The sequence below is a fragment of the Pseudogymnoascus verrucosus genome (assembly GCF_001662655.1).
Source record: "Pseudogymnoascus verrucosus strain UAMH 10579 unplaced genomic scaffold scaffold_14, whole genome shotgun sequence".
Classification (NCBI taxonomy): Eukaryota; Fungi; Ascomycota; class Leotiomycetes; order Thelebolales; family Thelebolaceae; genus Pseudogymnoascus; species Pseudogymnoascus verrucosus.
The window spans coordinates 438,665-463,018 of record NW_017263665.1 but is presented as its reverse complement, the minus strand read 5'-3'; the positions used below and the strand labels follow the sequence as shown (position 1 = coordinate 463,018).

The following is a 24,354-nucleotide window of genomic DNA, read 5'->3' as shown; positions in this document are numbered from 1 at the left end:
GTCGCCCAGGATGCGCCGGAAGGGGTCCGCGCACTAATTGCGAACAGAATAGCGTTTCGTGCGGAAGGGGGTGACCGCGGGTGACCGGAAACTGACGGTGACGCCAAGGACTCCAACGCCCAGGTTACTGGCGTCCGTGCCTGGGATGGCATCCCCTGTTGTCAGGAACCCGTACTCAAATCAGCGGCTCCCAAACAGTAAGTAAAGAAAGCAAGAGACGGCAAATTCCATTTATATTGTTCGGGGTATATACTGCAAAAATGTGACCTTCCCTTCTGGGTGGCAGAAATGACAAAAAATATGAACAGAAAAAGACGTTGTCGGCTCCACCGCGTGTTGATCCCCGTTCCGTTGACCTGCAGAGTGAGTGGTCGAGGTCTTCCAAATGCGACTCTGGCCACCCAGTATCCCCATATCCCCATCCAGAGCCTCCCCCCTCTCCCCAAATCAAAACAAATGCAGCAAAACCCCTCTCAGCGCCAGCCCAACCGCATAAACTCCTCGCTCCCTTATCCCTGTCCAAAGCACTCTAAGCCGTCCTCTCCCCGTCAAGTCCACATCACCTCAAACTATCCCCTTCCTTCTCCGTCAATATCCTAACTCTTCGTCTATACAGCCTCCTAGCCCTCTCTTCTCCGCCCCCTTCAAGCCACCTCGCCAGGTTCTTGCACTGACTCGCATCCAGCACCTTGAGACGCGTGCATCCTTCGATGACGGCCTCGACACCGACGCCGGTGACGCGGACGCAGCCGCGGACGCTGAGAAGGGACAGCTCGAGGAGGTGCAGGCCGATGGAGCGGAGGGAGGAGTCGGAGACGGCCGAACCGCAGAAGGCGAGCTTGAGGGATTGGAGTTGTGGGCACCCGAGAGAAAGGACCTCAGTGGCGGTGTCGGAAAGGGCACAGCAGAAGGACTGAGAGGTGTTAGTGGGGTGGTTTCATTATGACAAGAAAAAATGGTTATAGGGTGAAAAGGGGGATTTTTTTGGGAAGAGACATACCAAATCAAGTTCCTTCAGCCCCTTGGCCGCATTCGTCAAGTACACCACCGCGTTATCAGTCAGGTACGTGCAGTCCGCCAAGATGAGCCTCTCGAGCTTCGCAAAGCGATACATGCTCCAGTGCTGGAACCCGCCGTCCGTAATGGTCGTGCAGCGCGTGAGATCGATGCTGCGCAGGCGCGAGTGCGCATGCACTGCCAGATGCGCCATGGAGCGATCGGTGACGTGTTTGCAGTAGCTAAGTGTCAGGCGGCTCAGCTTCGGGCATCCGACGACGGTGCCTACAGGGGGCGAGTTGGCGTTTCCGTTGCGGGAGGCGGCGCGGGCGCTAGCGCCTGGAGGAGGTTCAGAGATCACCCAGCCGACGATGCGGGCGAGGAGGTTGTCTGAGACTTTTCGGCAGTTGCTGAGGTCGATTTCCTCGAGGCCTTTGGCGGTGTTGGCCATTTCGAGGACGGAATTGGCGGTGATATCCCAGACGGACTTCATTTTCCAGGATTGCACGTTGGCACCACATGTGGCGACGAGGGTGTTGAAGCCTTCGTCGGTCATGTGGAAGCAGTTTGAGAGGTCGACGGTGCGCGGGCGGTTGCCAACAAAGGGGCAGATGACATCGATAAGCACCTGGTCATTGACGTAGCGGCTATAGGCCGAGAGGTCAAGATTGCGCCCGAGTTCGTGCGAGAAAGAAAGGAGCTTCTGCCAGTGCAGGGACACCTGACGGAGGCGCAGTAGGTGGTAGATATCGAGATTTTTGAAGACGTTGACCAGAACTTTGTCGGGTAATACACCTTGGCTGAACTCGCTTGGTCGTCGATGTACAGTCCGAGGCCTCTTCGATCTTAACTGTGACTCTTGTGGTGGGGTAATTGGGTGTGTAAACGATAGTGGCGATGAGCCTGGCATTCGAGTTATCTGCGGTTCTGCCTCCTCTGATTCGTTCTCAGACGATATAGATTCCGGAGGGATCGGTGCCCACGACGACCGGCGGCTCATTCTTGACCTCATATTATCCATATCAATACTTAGGAATGGGTCTGGGTCCGTGTCTGTTGACTCAGCATTGTCTTTCTCCTCGGGCAGGTTCTGGTGCGGTGGACTGAGCGGCTTCGATGGTGTAAATGTAACCTGGGGAAGATCCCGGACTTTAGACTTGGGCGACCGATCAGCGATTTTGAGGCCCTTGATAGAGGGCGTTGTGCTATCGACGTCGGTCATCAATACGTCCTCATCCTTGGGCCGCCCATATCTAGCCTTAGCAGTTACCTCAACCTGCTTCCGAATATCAGGCGAACACCTCCTCCAGAGCTCTTCTAATACGTCCCCACCAATCATTAGACATTCCACTACAGTAATCGCGCGCACCGTAGCCGTCCGTCTCGGTGCCAGTGCCAGACTCGCAACTTCTCCAAAATACTGGCCCTGCTTCAGGCGCGGGCGCATACGGGAGCTCTCGAGCATCTCTATGATCTCGCCATCTTCCATCGTCATCCGTATTACCTCTGCCTCTCCTCGCACAATAAAGTAGATGTCATTTCCCACAGAACCCTGCTGTATGATGTCCGTAAACGGTGGATATGTCCGCGGCTGAGCGCTCAATCCAAGAAAATGCAGAATCTCCGGCGGTAACGACGAGAACAGAGGTAGCTCCTTCAATGTCTTCCTTATGCTAACAAATCCGCTGCCCAACGCGCTCAATGTAGGATCGTCAATAACTCCCGGGCTAGGTGACTTTCTCTTCTTATGGTTAACGACACTGCCTTGCTCGATGGAACCCGTGTCGCCTAGCGAAACCTCGCCCGGTACAGCCTCTCTCGCATTCTTCCCCCCACGCGATGGCAACGTTGTATAAATCGTCGGTCCAAATCCGCTCTCTTTCCTCTTCTTATTCAAAATAGTCAGCCTCTCCTGTGCCTCTTCGCGAATGGCCTTTTCCATCTCTGGGAATTTAGGCAGCTCTGCGCGTAGATCTTCCTTCTTCAGCACAACGAGAAGACACTTTGTCCGCGCGATAATTGTCGCAGTGCGCGGCACATCCATCAGAATGCCAATCTCACCGAAGAAAGCTCCGGGTTTTAATTCAGCGTATGTAGCTTCGCCATCTCGTGATGTTACGGCGACAACGCCTCGGACGAGCCAGTACATCGCCTTTGCGTCATCGCCCTCTGTCAGGATGTGATCGTGCGACGCGTGGACCTGAGGTCGTAGATGGTTGCCAATTGCTGCCAGGAACGAGTCCGGCGCCGATAGGAATAGAGGGAAGGAGCGTATACGGTCGACCAAGTCGAGTGGCATATCTGGTATCGTTGAAGATCCGAGTGGCGAAGGCCGAACCGGCCTGGCGGGGTTCGTGTCGACATTGAAAGACCTAATCAGTGAGAGCGAATCAGGTATGGGCGCGCCGCCGCCTCTGAACGGCGACCCGCTGCCTTTACCCCGTCTCATCCTGATTGCGGTGTCAAGGTCGTCGTGGTGTCCGCGGAGTCAATATCCGTTTGCGATCGAGGGCCGTCTGGCCGCCCGTCAGGCGTGCTGTCCGCCAGTTAGGAGCCAGCACAGCAGTCACTTTGGACGCGAAGCAGATCGTGGAGGATCTCGACAGGCAATGTTTCCTCGTGAAGGTTCGATGTGTCGGGATCTGGGACCCGCTGGTGTCTCCTGTCCGCACCGAGCCGCTTCGGGTATTTTCTGTGTCGTCAGACCGCGTCTGTCGTATTCTCGTTCGAGAGGAGCTGTAGAAAGGACTATCCCAGCTCGCAAGCTTCCAATATAGCTTCAACCCTCTCGGCCTGCGGTTGTGGTTTGCTGAAGGTTGATGTTGAGGTCTGGAGCTCCGTGAGTGGGACGGATGTGGGGTTTGTGGGGTTATCGATAGACCGGCGGCGGGAAGAACGTGACAGCGACGATGATGGCGATGATGCGTGGGCGTATAAATGCAGAATGAAGAGCGAAGCTCGATCAACGCAACAGCACGAGAAAATAATATAATTGGAAGCTGTCGGGTAGTTGTGTACGCGTTGGAGGATGAAGCGCAGTTTCAGTAGAATTGCAGTCTCTGACGCGGGCGATGGGTGAGGAAGGGAAGTCGTAGAGGTTTAGCACCGTAGACGTCTTTCTTTACTTCCGAAGTGCGCAATTGGGGGTTTTCTAGTGTGGAACTTCGGGTCCACTGTACTCTCTAAACTGTAACTTTTTTGTAACTCTTGTAACTCTTGTAACTCTTGTAACTTCTTATTAGGCGCTATGACGATATTCGTTATTTTGTTGGCTGAAGAAGACAGGTTAGATGTACAGGTAAACTAAAATATACATGATAGAAGAGCTGTGCTTGTATGGGAAATACAAGTACTCTTTCTCTAGCTGGTACTTCATTACTTCATTAGTGGCCTCGTGCCTCGTGCCTCCCCTCACATAACTTCGTGCCGTCTGTACAGTAAGATTATAATAGATAGTATAATTACTAGTTGTCGATGCTATACTATACTAACGAGTTATTGTTATACTAACGTGTTATACTAACGGATAAGTTGGTTATACCTGACAGTTTTCTACTGTTACTCTGTCTAGTTCCTATAGTTGCTATAGTCTCGTCGACGTCTAACGCACGTAGCAGATATAGGATACTTCATCTTAGGGTTACAGTAGAATAGAACAGTCCTACTAAAACTACTATAAAATTCTCTACTGTATACGTGGTCTATCAGCTGTCCCTCCATACTAATACAAACAGCAAACCGTAAGCAAGCCGTCAGCGCCTTAGCAATGTAACCACGGCTTCTTTAGTAGGACTCTGTATAAAGCCCATTCTCTGGTACAGGGCCCGATCCGGTAATTCAAAGATCTACTAAGTCTACTCTCCAATATTGGGCACCTCTTCATTAGCTGGGTCCATCACTGGCCCATCACAGGTTCATAGCGTGCAGTAGCTGTCAATAGCCCTTCGTCCCTTCCCTGTAGCTTCCCCCAGATTAACAGCAAGCAACAAGGATTCCCCCCCTTCCTTCTATTCTTCCATTCCTTCCATCCATCCAGAACCCTTCTAGACGATTACCCCTTCTTGCGAAATTGCGACGCTGCAATTTCCCGCATGCAGAACATCCCAAGGGATCACCGTCTTTGCACAAATCATATCAGATCAGAACAGATCATACCAGCCGTGCAGGGACCTCTGCGTGCCTCTTGGCCCTTCATCCACGCGTTGTGCCGAGGGCTACGGCCGGGACGGGAACCAGCTTGGGCCTGTCGGGCGAGTCTAGGATATTAGAGGGGTCGCGCGGCTCATAGAGAACACAGTATGGCCCTTTTTATAATTGGGATATGGATATGGGATACGATCAAATCAGATGTGTTTGCATCGATCAACACTGCTCGTCAAAGCACCACGGAGTAATTATAACCTCGCAACAAGAAAAAAGATTTCTTAGAGGGTAATACCACCACCTATACATAGCGATGTCCAATTCATCGATATATGGCTCGACTTAGATTTAGAAGCCTGTAGTATTGTTCCATCTTTAAGTAAATCGCTTCTTCCTCATACTGTCCACTTCCAATTCTCAGCTTAATAAGCATCACGTGACTACAAACTTAACCCCGGCTGATTAATCAACATCACCTGACTCAGACTCACCCTTGGGCCCTGAAGTGGCCCCGGATTTAAGGCACGATTCGCCGAGGTTCGAGAAATGCTTGGGAGGTCGTCATCCTTCCGTGCCTTGCTCCACTCCCATCGCACATACATAATCGCCATCGACGACACATTTATCCCTCCATCATATCATCAACACCACTTTATCTCAGCTGAGTGCCTCACCACCGAAAGGATACGCGCAAGCATGTCATTCACCATCCGCCAGCCGTTCAGGCTTACCGGCACCCTCGCCGCCGTCTCCAAGACCGCCTTCAAATCCGCCGCCCCAGTCCGGGCTTTCCACCACGCCCCCGCGACAAAGGCCATATTCACCTCCCGCACCGCCTCGTCAATCAAGAACTCTCCCATAATCAAGAATGGCTTCAAGCAGACGCGCGCCTACAATGTGCAACCGACCACTGTCTCGAATCCGACAGCGAACGGCAGTCTGATGCAGCGCCTCCTCGTCGGCGGTGCCATGTTCGGTGGCACCCTGCTCGCCATCAACATGGTGTTCAACCGCGAGACTCGCGAGGACGGCGGAATGCCACCCTTCGAGCGCTCATACCTCAATGAGACGTTCATGCACACCGGTCTAGGCGTCGGCATCATCGGTGTCGCCGCGCGCGCCATGTACACCTCGGGCTTCGTATACCGCATCATGGCCACGAACCCATGGATTGTGATGATTGGTGGTCTCGCCCTGAGCTTTGGTACCATGATCGCAACGAGAAACACTGATCCATCGAACTACGTCCAGAAGTACGGATTGTGGACTGCGTTCAACGTTACCCAGGCTGCTTTCATTGCGCCGCTGATGTTCATGGCTCCTCCTGCGATTATGGCCCGCGCTGGCCTCTACACGATTGCCATGATGGGTTCTATTGCTTTCGTTGGTGCTACCGCTAAGAACGACAAGTACCTCTTCCTCGGTGGACCGCTCCTTGCTGGTGTCGCCATCGTTGCTGTCTCTGGTTTCGCTCCTCTCGTCCTCCCCGCCACCGCCGTCCGCACTCTAGCGTTCACTGAGAACATCTGGCTGTACGGTGGCCTGGCTGTCTTTGGTGGCTTCACCCTGTACGATGTCCAGAAGGTGCTGAACCACGCCCGTCTTGCCGAGCGTGGTTTGATTAAGAGGGATCCTGTCAACGAGAGTATCAGGTATGTTCCATTTACATCATTCATATCTACCAGGTCAATTGCTAACTATCTCCTAGCCTCGAGCTCGACTTCCTCAACATCTTCATCCGCATGGTCCAAATCCTGATGATGCAAGGCAACAGGAGGAAGTAGATTCCCAAACACAATTGTACAAACTTAAAAAGCCAGTAAGGCTTGTCGGAGAAAGCTGAAATACAGTTCATGAAACATAGAATGGGAAAGGCAAGCATACGAAGTGTTTGCTGCTGCCGCTTCTGATTTCAAACTCTCGAAATAGGATTTCGAAGAGTCAGGCGCAAATGGGGTATTGAAATGACAAGACTAGATAGATATTAACTTGTACCACCCGAAAAACTCCTCTCCTTGATGTATATATTAAATTTATCGAGGCAAAATTAAATATAAAAAAATCATTCATCTAAACAAAACTATTCATTGTCTGCTCATCTTCTCTTGTACCGCCAGTGCTCAGTGCTCATATGTTGTCAATCCTCAAAAGGTCATAGCTCCCGTCCAAAAAAAATCCCCAATCTAATCTAATCTCTTCCCCCCACCCAAAATAACCTCCATCTCCTCCAATCCCCAGAACCGCTCAAGCAGCACCCAAACAACCCACCACCACACACACGCACACACATAACCATGCCCCTCGACACCTCCTCCTACCACCTCGCGCTCCTGCGCCTCGACGGCCGCCGCTGGAACGAGCTGCGCCGTCTGCACGCGTCTATCTCAGTCCAGCCGTCCGCGGACGGATCGTCGTACCTCGAGATGGGGAATACGAAGGTGCTGTGCACGGTTGCGGGGCCGGCGGAGGGGAAGAGGACTGGGGCGGGGGGGGGGAAGGATGGGGAGGCCGCGGTGACGGTTGAGATTGGGGTGGCGGGGTTCAGTGGGACGGATAGGAAGAAGTGGGGGAGGGGGGATAAGTGAGTTTTTTTCTTTCTTGTTGTTGTGTTGTGCGATGGCTGGGTTTGAGGTTTTGGGAAGATGGGGGGAAGCGGGTGTATGTGGGGGAGCAGGAGACTGACTGAAACAGACGCCTAGCAGAGATGCAAATGACCATCGCAAACGCCTTCTCTACCACCCTTTTCACACACCTATACCCACACTCTACAATCGCCATCTCGATCCAAGTACTCGCCCAAGACGGTGCCCTGTTAGCCGCCTGCTTGAATGCCGCAACACTCGCCTTAATCGACGCCGGTGTCCCAATGCCCGACTACCTCTGCGCCGTAACGGCCGGGACGACGAGCGCACACGCCGCGGGCGACGAGGCGGCGGATCCGCTGCTAGATCTGTGTTTGATGGAGGAGCAAGAATTACCATTTCTGACAGTTGCAACCGGCGGTGGAGAGAGGGTGAGCGTTTGTGTGTTGGAGAGTCGGGTGCAGGTTTCGCGCGTGGAGGGGATGTTGGCAGTTGGCGTGGATGGGTGTAAGCAGGTTCGGGCAATTATGGATGGGGTTGTTAGGAGGCAGGGGAAGAAGATTTTGGGAGCATGAGGGGTGGGATTGCGGTTTGAGATAGGTTCATACTTGATGTTTGGGGGGTTGGAAAAGTGTGGGTAGTGGCGTACTGGAGTTTGGCGCGGGAGAGGAGACATGGGAGCATGGGTTTGCGTGGAGCATGGGGTTAAATAAATACTGCTGCGTTCACTAAGCTACGCTATTGTACAACGACTCGCCTAAGGAGAGAAATCAAGTTGTTACATTGCCAATGGACCGGCGCGTTTTTCATAGCTCGTCCTTAACGGAGACAGTCTCCTTGGGTTCGGTTTCCTCAACCTGGATCGTCGTGGTTTGGGCGACTTGCTCGGGAGTCTTGCCAATGAGGATACCAGGGAGGACTTGCTTCTCGCCCTCACCCATTCTGATGGAGTCAATCCACATCTCAATTGCCTCATGCGTGTACACATCTCCAGAGTACTTCCTCATCCAGCCCCTCTTTGCGTTTATAGCGACAACATCAACGTCGTTGGTGAGGCCGAGCGCAGCCTTCAGCTCAGGCATGCCAGTGACCTCCTCAGCGACAGCGTAGAAGGGGAAGATAGCGTGCTTGGAGTTATGGTACTTAAACGCGACCTCCGCGAGGCCTTCGATGCTCTGTACGGAAACATCGCCACCCTTTGCCGATGTGAAAGCCAACACGCAGGTCCCGGACTTGGGGGTCAGACATGCGTCTGCGAGTTCGGTTTCGCTGGTGATAACTGGGATGGGTGGGGTAAGAACGACTGGTTTCTCGGCCTCGGCGCTCGGCGACTCAGTGGGTTCCGAGGCTTCTTCTGATGCTTCAGCGGTCTCACTGGCGGAGGCCTCGGATTCCTTTTGGGACGAAGAAGCTTCCTCGAATTCCTCCTCGGCCTTCTTCGCTGCCTTCTTTTCTGCTTTCTTCTCGGACTTCTTCTCAGACTTCTTTTCAGTCTTCTTCTCTTTGGCAGCCTTGCCCTTCGCAGGTGCTGGGTCTGGGTTTGGCGGGTGGACAGAGGAGAGGAACTTCACGATATCGTCCTTCTTAAGCTCGCCATCGTAGGTGGTGGCTGACGCGCCGTTGCCAGCGGGTAGGAGGACAATGGTGGGGAACTTCTCAACGCTGAACATCTCCACGGCTCTCGCCTCCTTGCTCCTGATTTGAGCGACTTTGATGCCACCCAGGAAATCGATGGCAATTGCCTTCAATAGGGAGCTTGTAGATCCTTTCTCGGTGAACAGGATGGCCTTGTGGGTGTCAACGTTCTCGGCCATGAAGGCGTCCAATTCCTTGTCGGTGACCTTAGATACATGGTTTGCGATCTTGGCTGAGACTGCTTCGACGATGGGCTTCGCCTCGCGCGCTCCCTGGTAATCCTCAACGATTGGCTTTCCGAACTTCTTGCCTGGCTTGACAATCTTCAGAGTTGGAAATCCCTGGACACCCATGCTCCCGCAGAACTGCTTGTTGATATCCTCATCGCAGTTAACAGCCGCGACCTTGGCGAGGCCGGCGAGCTTCTTGGCTGCATTCTCATACGCAGGTTGGAGGCTCTTGCAGTGGCCACACCATGGAGCATAGAACTCTACAATCTATCGAGACCATTAGCGCGTAGTTCATTGTACATATGTATGGGGAGCTTACAGAGGTGTAGTTGGACTTTGCGATGAGGCGGTCGTAGTTTTTAGCATCGACTTGGAGAACCGCGGAGCTTTTGGGGTAAAGACCCGCCGCGGTGGCGGGCGAAGCCAACAATAAAGCCGTAGCGGCCGCGGCCAGAGCTCCGGTATACACCATTGCGTGAGATAATGAGGATATTGAGAGGATGGTATAGAGTGAGATCGACGTGTCACAGCTATGGTTTATATATAAAACAGATCAGAGTTACAGTTCTTTCATTGTTTATGTGACAAGTTGTCCTGACACGAAGTGGCCACAGTAGCTACAATCCCCAATCTGGATAAAGAGTCTGGGGAAGCTGCATGATACGTGTGGTCCGTGCGCTGAGTCGCGAACGCTAAGCGGACTCTACGTCAGGCGGGGGAGCTCCGCTGTTTGGAGATCCTCTTGGACCCTCTGATATTCGATCAAAGACCTCATTTCTTGGATTTGAGTACGGGAAAGCTTATGGAAACAGTAATATACTCTTAGTAACGACCTCGCTTTCCATAGATATCCCTAGGAGGCATCTGCAGCAGCCCCAACAACGCCGGGCGCCATGGCCGCCTCCCTCCCCGCAAAGCTCAAGGCAAATGCAGATATCGCCAGATTCGCACAGAGAGCTGCGCAGTTAGAGCAAGTGAAGCCGGCGATCGCGTATTGGTGTAAGTTTGGGAGCTGTATTCATAACCGTGTATTGTAACTAATGTTGCCCAGGCGAATACTGGATTGTCAACCAACTGATCGCCAGAGGACTCCATAACACCGACTCAGAATGCCTTCAATATACGTCAAAGCTGATGGACAAGCTGGAACAGGTACGCTTGCGAGGCATATACCATCAATGAAGGCTAACAAGTTATTCCAGACGAAGAGTAAATATGCGGACGACGATGCCATAATCGACGATACTGCTGGACAGGCATACGTGGAGCAATTCGGCCTCGAAACGTTTGAGCGAGCTGACCGAGCCGTCCAAGCCAACAAGGTTACAAAGTAAGGAAACTCTCCGCCACGTTACGGCTACGCATTCTAATCAATTCAAGGCAAACCGCAGATACCTTCCTCGCCGCATCCACATTTCTCGAACTCCTGAACATATGGGGTGAGGCAGACCAAGAAATCCAGGCCAAGCTCCGCTACGCAAAATGGAACGCTGTCCGCATCATCAAAGCAATCAAGGAGGGCAAAGATCCCAACGAATCCAACCCAATTCCTGAGCCTGGACCAGAGGAAGCACCAGATCAAGCCAGCGAATCCGAGTTGCAACAACTAGGCAGCAATCAGTCTCGCCCACCACCACCGACGGCAGAAGATGTCCCAGACGAGCAGGATTTAATGTCCCCTCACCTCGCCGCACAGTCGCTGCTCAACAAGTCCCTCCACCCGTCTCAAGAGCCCTCGCGGCAAAATACCCCACCAACCGCCTCTCACCCTGGTCCACCACCTCAGCTCTTCAACCCCTCCGCCACCTCCCAAAACGTCTCTCCTATCGTACCCTCTCCATCCGCCTCACCACACGACCGCTCCGGTTCCCTAGGCGGCGGATACTTCCCCGAAGTTCCAACAGACGCCCGTGACATACCCTCTGCACCAACAACACTCCCAACTCACCTCCCCCCCACCACATCCCCGAAACCCAGCGTCATCAGCCCTCCTCACGAACAACCTACCCTCCCCACCTTCCCCACCGTCGACTACACTCCTAACACAGGACACACAGCAGACCAGAACATCGATTCCTACTACTCCCAATCGCCGCCTCAGCCACCAGCACCACCAGCAGCAACACAAGCAGCGTACGACGCGCCTCCCGTGTCCACGATCGCCGCGCCTGTAGGGTCAACGCTACCACCACAACCCGTTGCCACTGCGCCTCGACCGCAGGCAACGGTGGTGTTGGATGATGTGGCAGTGGCCAAGGCGCAGAAGCACGCGAGGTGGGCGATTAGCGCGTTGAATTTCGAGGACTCGGAGACGGCGATTCGGGAGCTGAGGGCGGCGCTGGAGACGTTGGGTGCGCAGTAGATTGTAGTGGGGGGAGAGAGTGGTTGGCCTATTTTTTAGTGGGGGGATTGTAGATAAAGCGCGAGAGCTCGAGAGGGAGGTAAATCCTAGAGAAAATAATTTTCGAGGCGTATGAGTAGAGTTCTGGTGGTGCTTATGTATTGATCGAGGGACATCGACCAACAATCACCCTGCCTGGGTAGCTCAATCGGTAGAGCGTGTGACTCTTAATCTCAAGGTCGCGGGTTCGAGCCCCGCCTCGGGCTCAAATCCCGAGTTTCTCTACAGATTCTCTCATCATATTTTTGCAGTTTTTTGCAGTTTTTTTTTGGCATGCGACATGTATGAATGTAATGCGCGTGGTATTGTCCAAGTTTTTATCATTGTGGTTGTAGGTGGGTGGTATGTGAGAATTGTGTGTTTGTGTAAAAATCCCAAGGGCAATTGCTTGTGCGTAATATTTTTAAGATGCGGATTAATATATTTTTTCACCATTTAATCACTTAATTATCTCTAGATATTATTTCAGGGCGTCATATTCAACTATGCTCCACTATCCTGTCTAGTCTCAGAATTCATATACCAATGCGCATCCAAGGACCTTTCCCAAAATACCACGATGATCTATCTTAAGTATCTTCAATATAATTCTAAACTCTTCGTCGCTTTAATGATCTTATCATCAATAATCTGCATCCACCCAACCGCTCCCATCCCATCCTCATTATCAATCGCCTCCGCCAGACTAGGAAACACCGCTACACCTCGTTAGCAAACACACACTTTACATCACATCACGGGGATCAGGAAAACTCACCACCAGCATACCCAGTCCACAATCCCGGTGCAAAAATCACATGCTTAAACCAACTCCTCCCCGTCAGACCCGGCGCATGCAAGAACTTCCTATCGAGGAGCTTCATCGCGAAATTCGCCTTACGGACACCCAGGTACAGTTTCAGGCGCGCGCACCATCTCAGCCATCCGTAGCCGTGCTCAGCGCGCTCGCGCAGCTTGTCGACGTGCTCGTCGAAGACGCGTGCTACGTCGAGGAAGCGGTGCGCGGAGCCCTGCATGTGCTTGAGGCCGCGGTGGAGGTGCTTGTGGCGGGAGGCGGAGTCGGTAGAAGCTTCTGGGGTTGGTCGGAAGCGGATCGTGGAGGAGCGCGCGGGGCCGTTGTCGACGAGGTCCTGGATCTGCTGGACGTATGAGATGAGTGCTGTGCCGTAGTCGGTGGTGCGGAAGGGGACGAGGGGGGAATCGACGAGCTTGGCGACGAAGAGGCCGAGGACCTTGGAGATGGTGGCGTGGTAGTGCCAGCCTGGGTCGCCGTAGGTCTCCATCCAGTGGTAGCTGTCGTAGTTGGAGTGGTACTGGTAGACTGCGCTTTCTTGGCTCGCGGTGAAGCCGATGTCGATCGAGGAGATGCCAGCGAAGTCTTGGAAGGCGGTGAAGTCGGAGCCGCTGCCCATGGTACTGATGTGACCACCCCATACGTCGCGAACGGTTTGCCCTTCCACAGTCTGGTTCGGCGACTGCACCCTGCCGGTCACCTCGTGGATGAGGTTGTTTAGCAGAGGTGAGGCGGCCGCAACGAATTTTGGTCCACTGCAGCCAACGTCGATGTTGACATAGGCAACATTGGCTTCGCTCAGCCAAGGGATGTACTCTTCTACCCACTCCGTGCTGCCGACCAAACCATACTCCTCACCATCCCAGCTTGCGAAGACAATAGTGCGAAGCGGTTTCCAGCCCTTGGAGAGCGCCTGCCCAAAGCCGCGGATGACCTCCATCATAGCTGCGGATCCGGAGTTGGGGTCACCAGCACCTCCAACGATCCACGCGTCGCGGTGGTTTCCAACAACAACGACTTCATCAGAAAGAGTCCCGTTGATTATACCAATGACGTTCCAGATAGGTGTGATCTTGTAATCCTGCTCGTTTACTAGGTTCAAAACAAGACCTTCTGGGGATGGGCCGGCATTATAGTGAACACCACGCGTCACGAGACCGAGGTTGACATTCCAGTACTTGTTCAAGTCCTTCGGCACTGGGCCATGACCATTGAGCGCCTTGAGGATTGGAATCGCGTCGGTATACGATATGGGAATAGAGGGAATCCGTGGAATATTGTCGTCTGTTGGGGATCGAGGTACTCCAGGCTTCGAAGGGTAGCCAGGCGTGGTAGGGTCGCCGGGTCCCATGGACAGGAACTGAGCGCTTCCACGCTGGACACTGGATGGGTTGCGGCCAGGTCCATCTGGGTAATTTTCAGACATATCATGGAGTGGGGTCCCATCATCACCAGGGTCAGTAAAAAGGACTGCGCCGACCATGCCCAGCTCTTGCGCACGCTTAATCTTCAGGCCTCTGAAGACATGGCCGTATCTTGCGATGGCGATGTTGCCTTCCAGGGAGACATTGGCCTTGATCAGGTCCTCAAAGTCATGGTATGTGCCGTAGTTGACATATACATATCGTGCGGTGACGTTGCCGTTCGCAGAATAACCGTGGAATGTTGGGATCCTATTGGAAGCGCCAGTCGTCGGGTCTTCTTCCAGCACATCCTCCTCCAATGAAGCTTCGAACTTGACCTTCCATGTTGCCTCGCCATCTTTCGAATGTCCCTTGCTGGGTTTCTCCAAGAGTGCAAGTCTATGTCCGAGAGGGTAGTTCAGGTAAACATCGTATGGAACAACACTTGAGTCTTCAATTCCAAACTCCTTCCACTTCTCCTGTGTCCAAACAGCCTGGCTGAGGTTGGTCCCGGCCAGATGAGGACCCGAGGTGTAGTATTTGCTCCATTCTGACAGCTTCTCCGTGCTGGGACTGTTCAGAAGCAGATTCTCGAGGTCGGCGTATTGAAACTTGCCGCGCGAGGGCACGAGATCGTCGAGAAGGTGGGGGATAAAGGCCGCTGGAATCAGAACGAGGATGACAAAGGCAATAGCCAATGAGCCTGTAGCGATATATGCGAATCGACGACGAACAGCAGCCGAACTTTGTTGTTGAGGCAGTCGAGCTGGCTGAGCTGTCGAAGAAGCTCCAAGGAGAGGTGTGCGGTCATCGGGAGCCATGGCAGCTGGTAGATGACCTTGACGTGAAGGTGAGGGCAGTATGTGCATACATATATAGGCACAATGCCCGCGATATGAAGTCCGAGGCGGAATAAAGTGACGATCAGTGAATTCGCAAGTGGAGGAGGGGAAGAAGTGTAAGTAGGACTATGAAGCTTGACCTCCTTCCCAAGCTCGTTAGCCTTGGTGGGTAGTACATGTAACGCGTAGGATAACAAGGCAGGATAAGAAGTACCGATGGCTGGAGTTGGCTGGAAGTAGCGCTAGGAACTGCCAAAGTGTGGAGGTACAAGCAAGAGGTACCTGGTGGCCTCGGCGTCGGCAATTCATCCGCTCCGTCTAGTAAGCTACGGATATTTGCAGACTAGTGTACGTTAGTCTGGAATAGGATGGTGGGTTGAAGGAATAGCCACTCAAGCTTTTGACAGAACGCTCTGATTGGTTAAGCACGGATGAACGGCCCAATCACGCCTTATAATTGGTTACAATCATCACAAATGATTGCAATCACAGTATCACGTGACCACAAACCCCACCATTTTGCCCCTCTTTTAGGTAATCCGACCTCGGGGTGTTCAACGGACTTATAAACAACGATTGCCCGATCATAGAGTCATCGTATCACGTGACCTCATATCTTCTAGCTCCTCGCAGCTCCTCCAGCCTTCCTCCTCCTCTTCTTTGATCTTGTCGTGTTTTGCTTCCTGTACTGCCTGTTTGCATCTATAAACATATATCTATAATAATCTTATGGCTAAACTGGCTTTGATATTGTGCCCAACCATACTATATCCACTATATCCACTATAAAGAACCATTTTGCCTTTCATGCACCCCAGAAGCGTAGTGGTTACGTATACGAGACGCCCATAGGGCAACCCAAACTTCATCCGCTGTCGTCCTGAGGGGATATTAAGATGACCAAGATGTCTCGCCGTGAGCCAAAGCTGCCTGTGCGGCAGCTGATCATACTGGGTAAATCTGCTCTGTTAATTTCTTGATGGGATGCCGAGCGCTGATATCCTCGGTAGCAATATGTAGATTCGCAGAGCCAATCGCGGCAACGAGCGTCTTTCCGTATCTGGTAAGAGGAATCTTTCTATCAACCTCTATGCCTCAAATGAGATTGACTTTATATTGCGCACAATGCTAACTTCCAGAAGCCCGAAATGATCGAGAGTTTCGGGGTCAAAAAGCAAGAGGTAGCCAAGTGGGCAGGTAAGACACCACCGTCTTCCCGCGTGAAACATATGAAACATGAGACTCACGGATTTATAGGAATCACAAGTGCTGTATTCAGTCTGAGCCAGAGCATTACGGCCATAATATGGGGTAGAGCGTCCGACATGTTCGGCCGCAAACCGGTGATCTTATTGGGGCTTACCTCGACTATGATCATGAGTATATTGTGGGGTTTCTCGACATCACTTACTTGGGCGATTATTGCGAGAGCTCTCTCCGGCGGAGGAAACGGAAATGGTTAGTTGTGATCAGTCCCTTCGTTCAGAGCCCAAAAGCTAAATAGCGGTAGTTGGTATCATTCGAACCATGGTCGCGGAAATGGTGCCTGAAAGGAGCCTTCAGCCCCGTGCGTTCTCAGTCATGCCTCTCGTATGGAGCTTTGGTAGTATCCTGGGACCAGCCTTTGGTGGTTTCTTTGCTTCTCCGGCCGTCAATCTTCCTGGACTCTTCGGCAACAACAAGTTGCTCACAAAGTTTCCCTTCGCGCTGCCTAATATGATAGCGTCCATCTTCTTTGCCGTCGGCATTATTGTCGGCTTCCTTTTTCTGAAAGAGACCCTAGAGACTCGCAAGAACAAACCCGATTACGGGATTTATATCGGCCAGAGGCTGGTTCGGTGTGTCAAGTCCCGCAAGAAGAGGCGGAACCGTGACTATGACGACGATGAGCTCGGAGCTGCTCTGCTCAACAACACCCACTCCCGCAGTAACTCTCACTCCTCCAGCAAGCCATTCGACACCACATGGCAAGGACCCAAGACACCCCAAGTGGCCGGCCCCTCCGTTTGGGAAGTCTTCAACAAGCAGTCGAACCTTAACCTCCTCTCCTACGCCATCCTCGCCCTCCACAGCATGGCAATGGACCAACTCCTCCCAATCTTCATGCACCACCCCCAACAAGCCCCCGACTCCTCCAACACGAAACTCCCCTTCAAATTCAGCGGAGGCTTCGGCATCTCCTCCTCCCGCATTGGGACTCTCTTCACCGCCTACGGAATCTGCAGCGGCATCGTGCAGTTCTTCGTCTTTCCCGTGGTGGTACGGCGGTTCGGCGTCCTGCGGTGCTACCGCGTGTGCGCAGTCATTATCCCATCCGTCATGTTCGTCACGCCGTATACGGCGCTTATCCAGAACCCGATACGTCAGCAACTTGCGATGTTCAGCTTGATGATCGTCAAGGCGTTCTGCGGCATCTTCATGTTCCCATGTAGTACGATAATGTTGACGAATTCCGCGGCGAGCTTGAGGCTGCTGGGGACGCTGAATGGGGTTGCCACGAGCGTGAGTTCGATTGGGCGAGCTGCTGGGCCGTTCTTTGCTGGCGCGGCGTTCTCGTGGGGGTTGGAGAGGGGGTATGTTATTGTGGCGTGGTGGATGTTGGGGTTCATTGCGATCCTTGGGGCGATTCCGATATTTATGTTAGTTGAGATGGAGGGGTTTAATCAGGCTAGCGACGATGAGGATGGGAGTGATGACGAGGAACTATTGACCCCTCATGATGATGATGATGATGAAGGCACCATCATCGCGGGGGATGAGGCTCTATATGAGACTTCGGAGGATGAAGAAGGGATTGACACGGTGGAACAGCCGTTGGCGGGTACACAGCACAGACTTGACGTACCCCGCGCATCTGTACAACGGAGGATGAGCAGCCCAGTTGGTATCCGAGGGAATAGTATCGGACCCGGCGAACGAGGAAGGAGGCTGAGCACTGGGCTTGGTTACTCCAATTTCGGTCGTGGAACTGGAGGGACGACTTTCGGATGATTGAGGTTGGGAATAGATGGTAACAGGACCGAATGAGATTAATGAACACTGCACTTGATATAGTAATGTAACGCGGAAAATTGGGAATCGGGAGCATCACAGAAGCGAAAATGAAGGATACACGAGATACCTAGATAGTCAGCGGATAATACACAAATTGTTCAAACAAGATGATCTGGAGCGCAGCACCTTCCTTAATATATTGGTTTATGGTGGTCGTTGACTTGGGATGCCGAAACACGGCTGGGCCGCGGCGGGAACTAATATCCCCGCGGAGCTAAAACCGACGACGTTGAAGGCAACCACCACTTTGTTGTGCAAAACTACAATGTTTGTAAGTAAGCTGTCGAATGTATTAAACACAATGTTATATTCTCTTGTTGTTGCCATGCTATTATGAGCGTTTGCTCCCCCGTCAATTTGTTTCAGCGTTTGTGCTTGCATTGCACCAGCCAACCACTGTTCGCTTTGGATGCCTTCTTGCCGGCCGGCTCAGTGAGTCTCTCGTTAGAGCGGGTGATGGTCTTCGAAGAATATACTCCGTACGGTAGTGCTGGTACAGGATGCACAACTATATGGTAGTATGTGCAGGAGGATGCGCCGGAGGATGCGCCGGAGGATGCGCAGGGGGATGCAGAGTGGAAGGCATAGTAGAGAGGTGCAGCGCTGACCGTGTTCTGTCGTGTCGTCGCCTCATCTCTTTTTGGGGACTTAGCAGTTGGTTTGCATATGGGGTTTGGAGTATGGAGTTTTGCAATTCGAGGGAGGTGAATGGATAAAGGGTGAAGACGGAAGGTGAAGATGGAGGAGTAGGGAGAAAGATTGGAGAGGAAGGATGCGGGTTGAAATTCCATTGCATGACAATGGATCTATATATTCCTTTACAATGGCATGCAGTCGACCATACTACTATGTTCTCTTCCCGTCTCTTTCAGTTAATGTTCTTCAGCACATGGTGTGGGGATTCCTAGCCTGGTCTGAATACCCGCTCCTCTCTACCCCTATATAACCAAACTTTAGCCGCCTCCAAATCAAGCGGCACAGTGGCGCAGTGGAAGTACCACTGTCTGGACAATCTGGCCAGCGGAGGATAAGGAGGTTACGGATTCGAATCCCGGCGAGGAGACGATGAAACCAAAAATGAGAGAAAGAGTTTGGAAACGAGCGATCAACACAAATCAACACATACGATATCATAACAACGACTAATAACGACAAAAAGTAAAATCACAAAGATGATTTTCTCCCTCATCAGATCTCGAGATCTGATGAGTCTTTTGCTATTTTTTTGCTTAGATAAAGGAAGGGAGTTGTTCAGCTTTGTGTGATTTTGTGCTTTGCTCGTTGATATTTTTTTGTCACGCGTTTGAGCATTTGGACAGTAAGGTGTAAAGGAGCAGATAGGGGCAGGGCTACTGAATCTCAGCGCTTCCAAGCTAATATTGCCCTTTATTTGGTATGCGGCATTACAATTTATTAAACTGTTGCCCTCGCTCCGTGTATTTTAATTCACCTTGGTCTCGTTACGTGACGTTTACCCGATTGATTGTTTACATCCGTTCTTCACTTCTTGATCTTGTTTACGAGCTACATATTTGGCTCTCACCATCAAGTGAATCCCTACAAACACACAACTCTTCCACTTAAGACACTCATTCTTGTCTCTCCCCATGACACCCGATTCTCACAGCCATGTCGTCCACTTCCACTCCTACTGAGTCATCCTGCACCACGGTGTCTGAACCCTGTGCTGAACCGTCTGCCAAGAAAGCAAAACTCACCACGTAAGTAAAAACCCACGTCCTTCTTCTATTGAACTTATCAATAGTAACATGCCGCAGATCTGATTTTGAGATGCCAAGCATCGTTGTCTTCGTGGTTGGGAATCAAAAGAAAGTGCTCCAGATGCCCCGACGCATCGCACGTGAAAGCTCAGACTTGATAGACGCCGAATGCAAAGACCTTTCTGACACGGCTGTGTATATTAAATTATACCCCAATATCCCTGTTGAGATATTCACGCTGTTTCTCGTGTGGTTATCGACGGGCGACCTCAATAATGCCGAGGAGTTTGCATCGCACCCGGCGAACCCAAGCGCCGTTGACCTAGAAGATACTTCAAAGAAACTCAACCAGCTGGCCCAGTGCTATCACCTCGCTGAGATATTGATCGCGAGGCCATTTCAAAACTACATCACTGATCAGATCTGCAAGTACTTGGAATCCCTCGTGGACAAAGACGACCTACTAGAGAAAACCATCGCTCGCAATGTACCCCTTGTTTACGTCGACGGCCAAAAGGAGTCAAAGCTAAAATGCCTTCTCGAAGACGCGATTGTTGCCAGCACCACCAACCTCACGCGATGCATGCCTATCGACAACCCAGAGTTAGAGCCCATGGTCTTGGCATTCTGGAATGGAGTGGCTATTTCAGCGATTCGAAGGAATAAAGAATTGGAGGATGGGCGGATGCGGTTTCCGTTGAATTGGGGGGAAGAGCGTAGGTGCAAGTATCATGAACACAAGAATGACGATGAGATTATGGACTGCAGAGAGAGGCGCCTGGAGAAACAGGGTAGAATGTGTATCGATCAATAGGAGGATCTGCAAGTCTTCGAATGAGATGGAGGATTACAGCGAGAGACGGTTGTTGGATCAAGGCAGAATGGGAATTGATCAGTGGAAAGAGTCCTCAAATAAATCGGAGCTGTGCTATGCTATGAGCAAACTTTGTCATCTGCTTCTTAGATCGTTAATAGGACAGACCTTTCATCAGGATATCTGTGCACATCATCCCATTTCACAACTAAAAATGTAGCACCATTGCTGTATTTCAAACGGAAGATTCACAGCTGGAGAAATATCCGATTTAGAATTGCTATTGAGTTGCAAAGAGTTGCCAAATTGTGTTACTTGCTCTTTGCTTCAATGCGAACAATCAAATCTCCTATCTATAATATGCCTGCCTAATTTTGAGATCTCGAATTTGACTCGATATTTCGCTTCTTAAGTCACGACGACTTCACTCAATGGCCTAGCCCTTCTGAATTCTGCATCCATTTGCCTTGTGCATATCGGTGACGGCATCTTCTCCATAGAGGAGACTAGTCGTCTTCTATAGGTAATTAGTTTTGGATTCTCCATGTCTCACAGGTAACAGTGTAGTATACCGGTGTCATCGAAAAGCCTCAACTCGCAATCGCTAGAATCTGACCTGCGAGTGTCTACTCTTGCCTTCTTTTGAGCAGGCTCCTGGGTGGTCTTCTTTGTTGCCAGTCGCATTTTGAACATCTTTGATGCCGACCCTTTGGTGTAAACAATCTGATTCGAAGGTTGGTTTTGGTACTTAGATGCCACTATATTGAAGTCAAATAATGTAAAGTTTAACAGAAAGAATGTATCACCTTCAGAAGCAATGCGGACAAGCTCTTCCGGTTTCAGCCCATACTCGATTGCCTTCTCAGAAGCATTTTTGAAAACACCCGCCGCTGCAGAAGTTGTCCCTATATTAAAGTCAAATGGTGAAATTAACAAGAGAAAAGTACTATTACCAAGCGTAGTAATACTTTGTATCTTGCCCGGATCCATTCCAGACTCAACTGCAGTTTTGATGGCGTCTTGTAGAGCGTCCTCAATAGCAGAATCTTTGGATGACATGGCCATTGATATCACTTTGCAGTTGAATGACTGCAGGCTTAATATGTATCGTTTGTGTTCAGTTGTACTTCACGTTGTTTAAGACGCATAAGCAAAGATCAAGAAGCTTGGTTATGTACAATGAGAAACTCAGGTCGCTAGATGCCAGCCCTTGACCACAAATTCCAGGCTCACACTCCGTGCCCCTTTCCCCCATAACCAACTTCACATAACTTCACAACAAAGACAGCTTGATCTGTTGCGCCTCATATCATCTCTCCTCAAGTTTCCAAGCAGGCTTTCTCGTGCGCCACCGAAAGGCTGGAGAGTTGTCGTGGGCAGTGTTGCCCGAATACCGCTCCGAGTACTACTCGAGCATCCTCGAGTAGAGTACTGAAAATTGAAGCTCGAGTACCGGTATTCGAGTACCGGTACTCGAATACCTCGAGTAGTACTCGAGCTTAAAATATATATTGATATAAAACTGTATATTACTATTCTAACTCTCATTATCTGCATCGTCGCCGCTGTCTTCGTCGTCGCCTTGTGATAAAACACCCCAATTCCGTAAGCAAAGTAGATATCTAAGTGTAGAAGGCGATAATCGGTTCCGTTTCTTTGTGATAATATCACCACCGACACTAAATACTCGTTCTGAGTCTGCTAAGGTAGCTGGAATAGCTAGGTAATCCCTTGCAATAGAAGCAATCAATGGATATTAGTATTGCTTACTCTGCCAATACTTAAGAATATCCGTATCCCTACCAACTGTCGGCTCCTTCATCCATTGCTTCCATTCTGGCTCAATATTGTGGCGGCTTTGTGATACGTATAGCTCATCTTCTGAGTCGATATCGATATTTATAGCTTGCTCTATATCTAGATCCTCAGCTTCAATACTATTCATAACGTCTGCTGCTCGAATATCAGACTCGCGGCCTGAATATCGATAGAAGCAGTCCTACCACTGTGCTTTTGCCCTATTCTTCCTAGTTAAGTGCGTGCTATCTTTCCATATAATATTGAAGACGTTGAAGTTATACTGAGGATCACAGATCGTAGCAATTGTAGAGTGGCTCTGTTGCTGATTTGTAGCTAGAGTATAGTAATCATTAAGCTTCTTTAACGCAATTGACGTAGTAGTAGCAATTGGGCTTCGTTCTAGTAGCTCACTTCTCATATCTTCAAGCTTCTTAATCATCCTCATATACTGCGGAATAGCGTAGTTGAGAGATGGATAAGAAGAGCCCTGTAACTTCTTAGTTGGGCGGACGAAGATATAGAATAGCTTTAATAAGTCATGTAGCGTAGCCTAGTCTACTGCTGTTAAAGCAATATCTCTCATACTAATATCAAGTTGCTGTGATGCGCATAAAGCTGTAATTAGAACCTAAAGCTTTAAAGCTGTATCAATCATATGATAAGTTGAGCTCCATCGGACTGGCATATTGAGAGTCAACCGACGGACTTTGATACTCGCAGCTTTACACTGATTCTTTAAGGCGTCTTTCCATCCGCGGCAGTTCCAAAACACATATATATGACGCCGGAGCTTAGCAAGAACAGTGACGATATCATTTTCAGAAGTAAGTGGTATTCGTGCTACCCTAATCTCAAGCCGATATGCCTCTGGGCCTTCATCTGGTGTTGCTTTTAAAGAGGCTAAAGCAGCTTAAACAGCAATATTGATAATATGCCTAATACAGCGTACGTCTCCTACTTTTGCTGTAAAAGCCCATGGTTGTTTTAGAGTAATAGGTTGTACCGAAGCCAGCTTCTCATATTCTAATAGCATAGTTGTATTCGTAGAGGCGTTATCTCTTGTAATAGTAAAGATTGCAGGCGTAATACTATAATCGTCCGTCACATTTATCAACTGTTCAGCAAGGTATTCGCTAGAGTGGATTGGCTCTTGTAGGTGTATAACGTCGAGTATGGTATTTCTCATTTGCTAATTATCATTAATCCAGTGTACTGTAACTGCTGCATACTTAGAATAGTTCTGAGCAGACCAAGTATCTGTCGTTATTGCTAGTCGTCTACCGCTTGTGATATGCTGTTGTAATTCTACTTAAAGCCGTGCTTTATGATAGCAGAATAGTCGATATAGATCCCGTCCAATTGTAGTTCTACTAACTGTTAAGACTGTAGGATTTAGATGGTGAACTAATTGCCGGAAGGATTGGCTTTTAATAAGGCGTAATGGTAGGTTATTTGATACTATAAAAGAGAGAACAAGCTCTCTATATTTCGACGAACTTGGTGCATTACTAGGTGCTTGGCGGGGCTGGAAGAAAGCAGAAGCAGAAGTAGAGGGTGTTGATGAGCTTCGAATTGAAGTTATTGTATTGTATTCTGCATGCACCGATGGGTGCTGCTTCTGAAGATGCTTCCATAGATTGCTCGTCGTTGGGTTCTTTAGGGGCTGGCTCGGCGTATATCCACAATTGGTTTGAAGGCATTGGTATTGGATTCTAGCAGGTACTATATCTAATAAAGTACGGTAGAATAGTCTTTTGGAAAAGAGTATTGATGTAGAATCAGGTAATTGAACTCTTAGAGGCATATGCGGCATCGAAATAAGGGGCATTGGAATAAGGGGCGGCAGCTCTAAAGCATCAGACTGATACTCAGCCGGCACCGGCGACAGCGAAGAGTCACTCATTACAGGAAGTAATACAGAACGCTCAAGTAGAAGCTTC

At 50.6% G+C, this 24,354-nt stretch overlaps 9 protein-coding genes across 9 annotated transcripts; 5 read left to right on the top strand and 4 right to left on the bottom strand.

Moving 5' to 3' along the window:
* Nucleotides 1-216: 216 nt before the first annotated feature.
* On the bottom strand, nucleotides 217-4,091 carry VE01_04032 (uncharacterized protein). The gene is made up of 2 exons (XM_018273509.2): nucleotides 1,001-4,091; nucleotides 217-913 (listed from the first exon to the last, which is right to left on the bottom strand). Exons 1-2 carry the CDS (start codon nucleotides 3,443-3,445, stop codon nucleotides 560-562), a joined length of 2,799 nt encoding a protein of 932 aa, XP_018131661.1. The 5' UTR covers nucleotides 3,446-4,091; the 3' UTR covers nucleotides 217-559.
* Nucleotides 4,092-5,732: 1,641 nt separating this feature from the next.
* VE01_04031 (uncharacterized protein) lies at nucleotides 5,733-7,210 on the top strand. The gene is made up of 2 exons (XM_018273508.2): nucleotides 5,733-6,791; nucleotides 6,848-7,210. Exons 1-2 carry the CDS (start codon nucleotides 5,836-5,838, stop codon nucleotides 6,921-6,923), a joined length of 1,032 nt encoding a protein of 343 aa, XP_018131660.1. The 5' UTR covers nucleotides 5,733-5,835; the 3' UTR covers nucleotides 6,924-7,210.
* Nucleotides 7,211-7,361: 151 nt separating this feature from the next.
* SKI6 (Exosome non-catalytic core component) lies at nucleotides 7,362-8,549 on the top strand. The gene is made up of 2 exons (XM_018273507.2): nucleotides 7,362-7,720; nucleotides 7,831-8,549. The coding sequence occupies exons 1-2, from the start codon at nucleotides 7,434-7,436 to the stop codon at nucleotides 8,294-8,296; spliced, it is 753 nt and encodes a 250-aa protein (XP_018131659.1). The 5' UTR covers nucleotides 7,362-7,433; the 3' UTR covers nucleotides 8,297-8,549.
* VE01_04029 (uncharacterized protein) lies at nucleotides 8,192-10,191 on the bottom strand. The gene is made up of 2 exons (XM_018273506.2): nucleotides 9,906-10,191; nucleotides 8,192-9,853 (listed from the first exon to the last, which is right to left on the bottom strand). The coding sequence occupies exons 1-2, from the start codon at nucleotides 10,056-10,058 to the stop codon at nucleotides 8,528-8,530; spliced, it is 1,479 nt and encodes a 492-aa protein (XP_018131763.1). The 5' UTR covers nucleotides 10,059-10,191; the 3' UTR covers nucleotides 8,192-8,527.
* A 131-nt stretch (nucleotides 10,192-10,322) lies between these two features.
* VE01_04028 (uncharacterized protein) lies at nucleotides 10,323-12,149 on the top strand. Its single transcript, XM_059463587.1, has 4 exons — nucleotides 10,323-10,585; nucleotides 10,638-10,738; nucleotides 10,789-10,916; nucleotides 10,967-12,149. The coding sequence occupies exons 1-4, from the start codon at nucleotides 10,480-10,482 to the stop codon at nucleotides 11,946-11,948; spliced, it is 1,317 nt and encodes a 438-aa protein (XP_059319816.1). The 5' UTR covers nucleotides 10,323-10,479; the 3' UTR covers nucleotides 11,949-12,149.
* Nucleotides 12,150-12,452: 303 nt separating this feature from the next.
* Nucleotides 12,453-15,310, bottom strand: VE01_04026 (uncharacterized protein). Its single transcript, XM_018273504.2, has 2 exons — nucleotides 12,745-15,310; nucleotides 12,453-12,685 (listed from the first exon to the last, which is right to left on the bottom strand). The coding sequence occupies exons 1-2, from the start codon at nucleotides 15,050-15,052 to the stop codon at nucleotides 12,567-12,569; spliced, it is 2,427 nt and encodes an 808-aa protein (XP_018131760.2). The 5' UTR covers nucleotides 15,053-15,310; the 3' UTR covers nucleotides 12,453-12,566.
* A 379-nt stretch (nucleotides 15,311-15,689) lies between these two features.
* On the top strand, nucleotides 15,690-18,162 carry VE01_04025 (uncharacterized protein). Its single transcript, XM_059463586.1, has 5 exons — nucleotides 15,690-15,979; nucleotides 16,036-16,088; nucleotides 16,168-16,222; nucleotides 16,283-16,483; nucleotides 16,536-18,162. The coding sequence occupies exons 1-5, from the start codon at nucleotides 15,922-15,924 to the stop codon at nucleotides 18,014-18,016; spliced, it is 1,848 nt and encodes a 615-aa protein (XP_059319815.1). The 5' UTR covers nucleotides 15,690-15,921; the 3' UTR covers nucleotides 18,017-18,162.
* Nucleotides 18,163-19,708: 1,546 nt separating this feature from the next.
* VE01_04024 (uncharacterized protein) lies at nucleotides 19,709-20,665 on the top strand (the record flags this gene model as incomplete). The annotated part of the gene is made up of 2 exons (XM_018273502.2): nucleotides 19,709-19,800; nucleotides 19,858-20,665. The coding sequence occupies 2 exons, from the start codon at nucleotides 19,709-19,711 to the stop codon at nucleotides 20,612-20,614; spliced, it is 849 nt and encodes a 282-aa protein (XP_018131762.1). The 3' UTR covers nucleotides 20,615-20,665.
* A 295-nt stretch (nucleotides 20,666-20,960) lies between these two features.
* VE01_04023 (uncharacterized protein) lies at nucleotides 20,961-21,673 on the bottom strand (the record flags this gene model as incomplete). The annotated part of the gene is made up of 4 exons (XM_018273501.2): nucleotides 20,961-21,131; nucleotides 21,187-21,372; nucleotides 21,421-21,519; nucleotides 21,568-21,673. The coding sequence occupies 4 exons, from the start codon at nucleotides 21,671-21,673 to the stop codon at nucleotides 21,121-21,123; spliced, it is 402 nt and encodes a 133-aa protein (XP_018131756.1). The 3' UTR covers nucleotides 20,961-21,120.
* Between the last annotated feature and the right edge of the window lie 2,681 nt (nucleotides 21,674-24,354).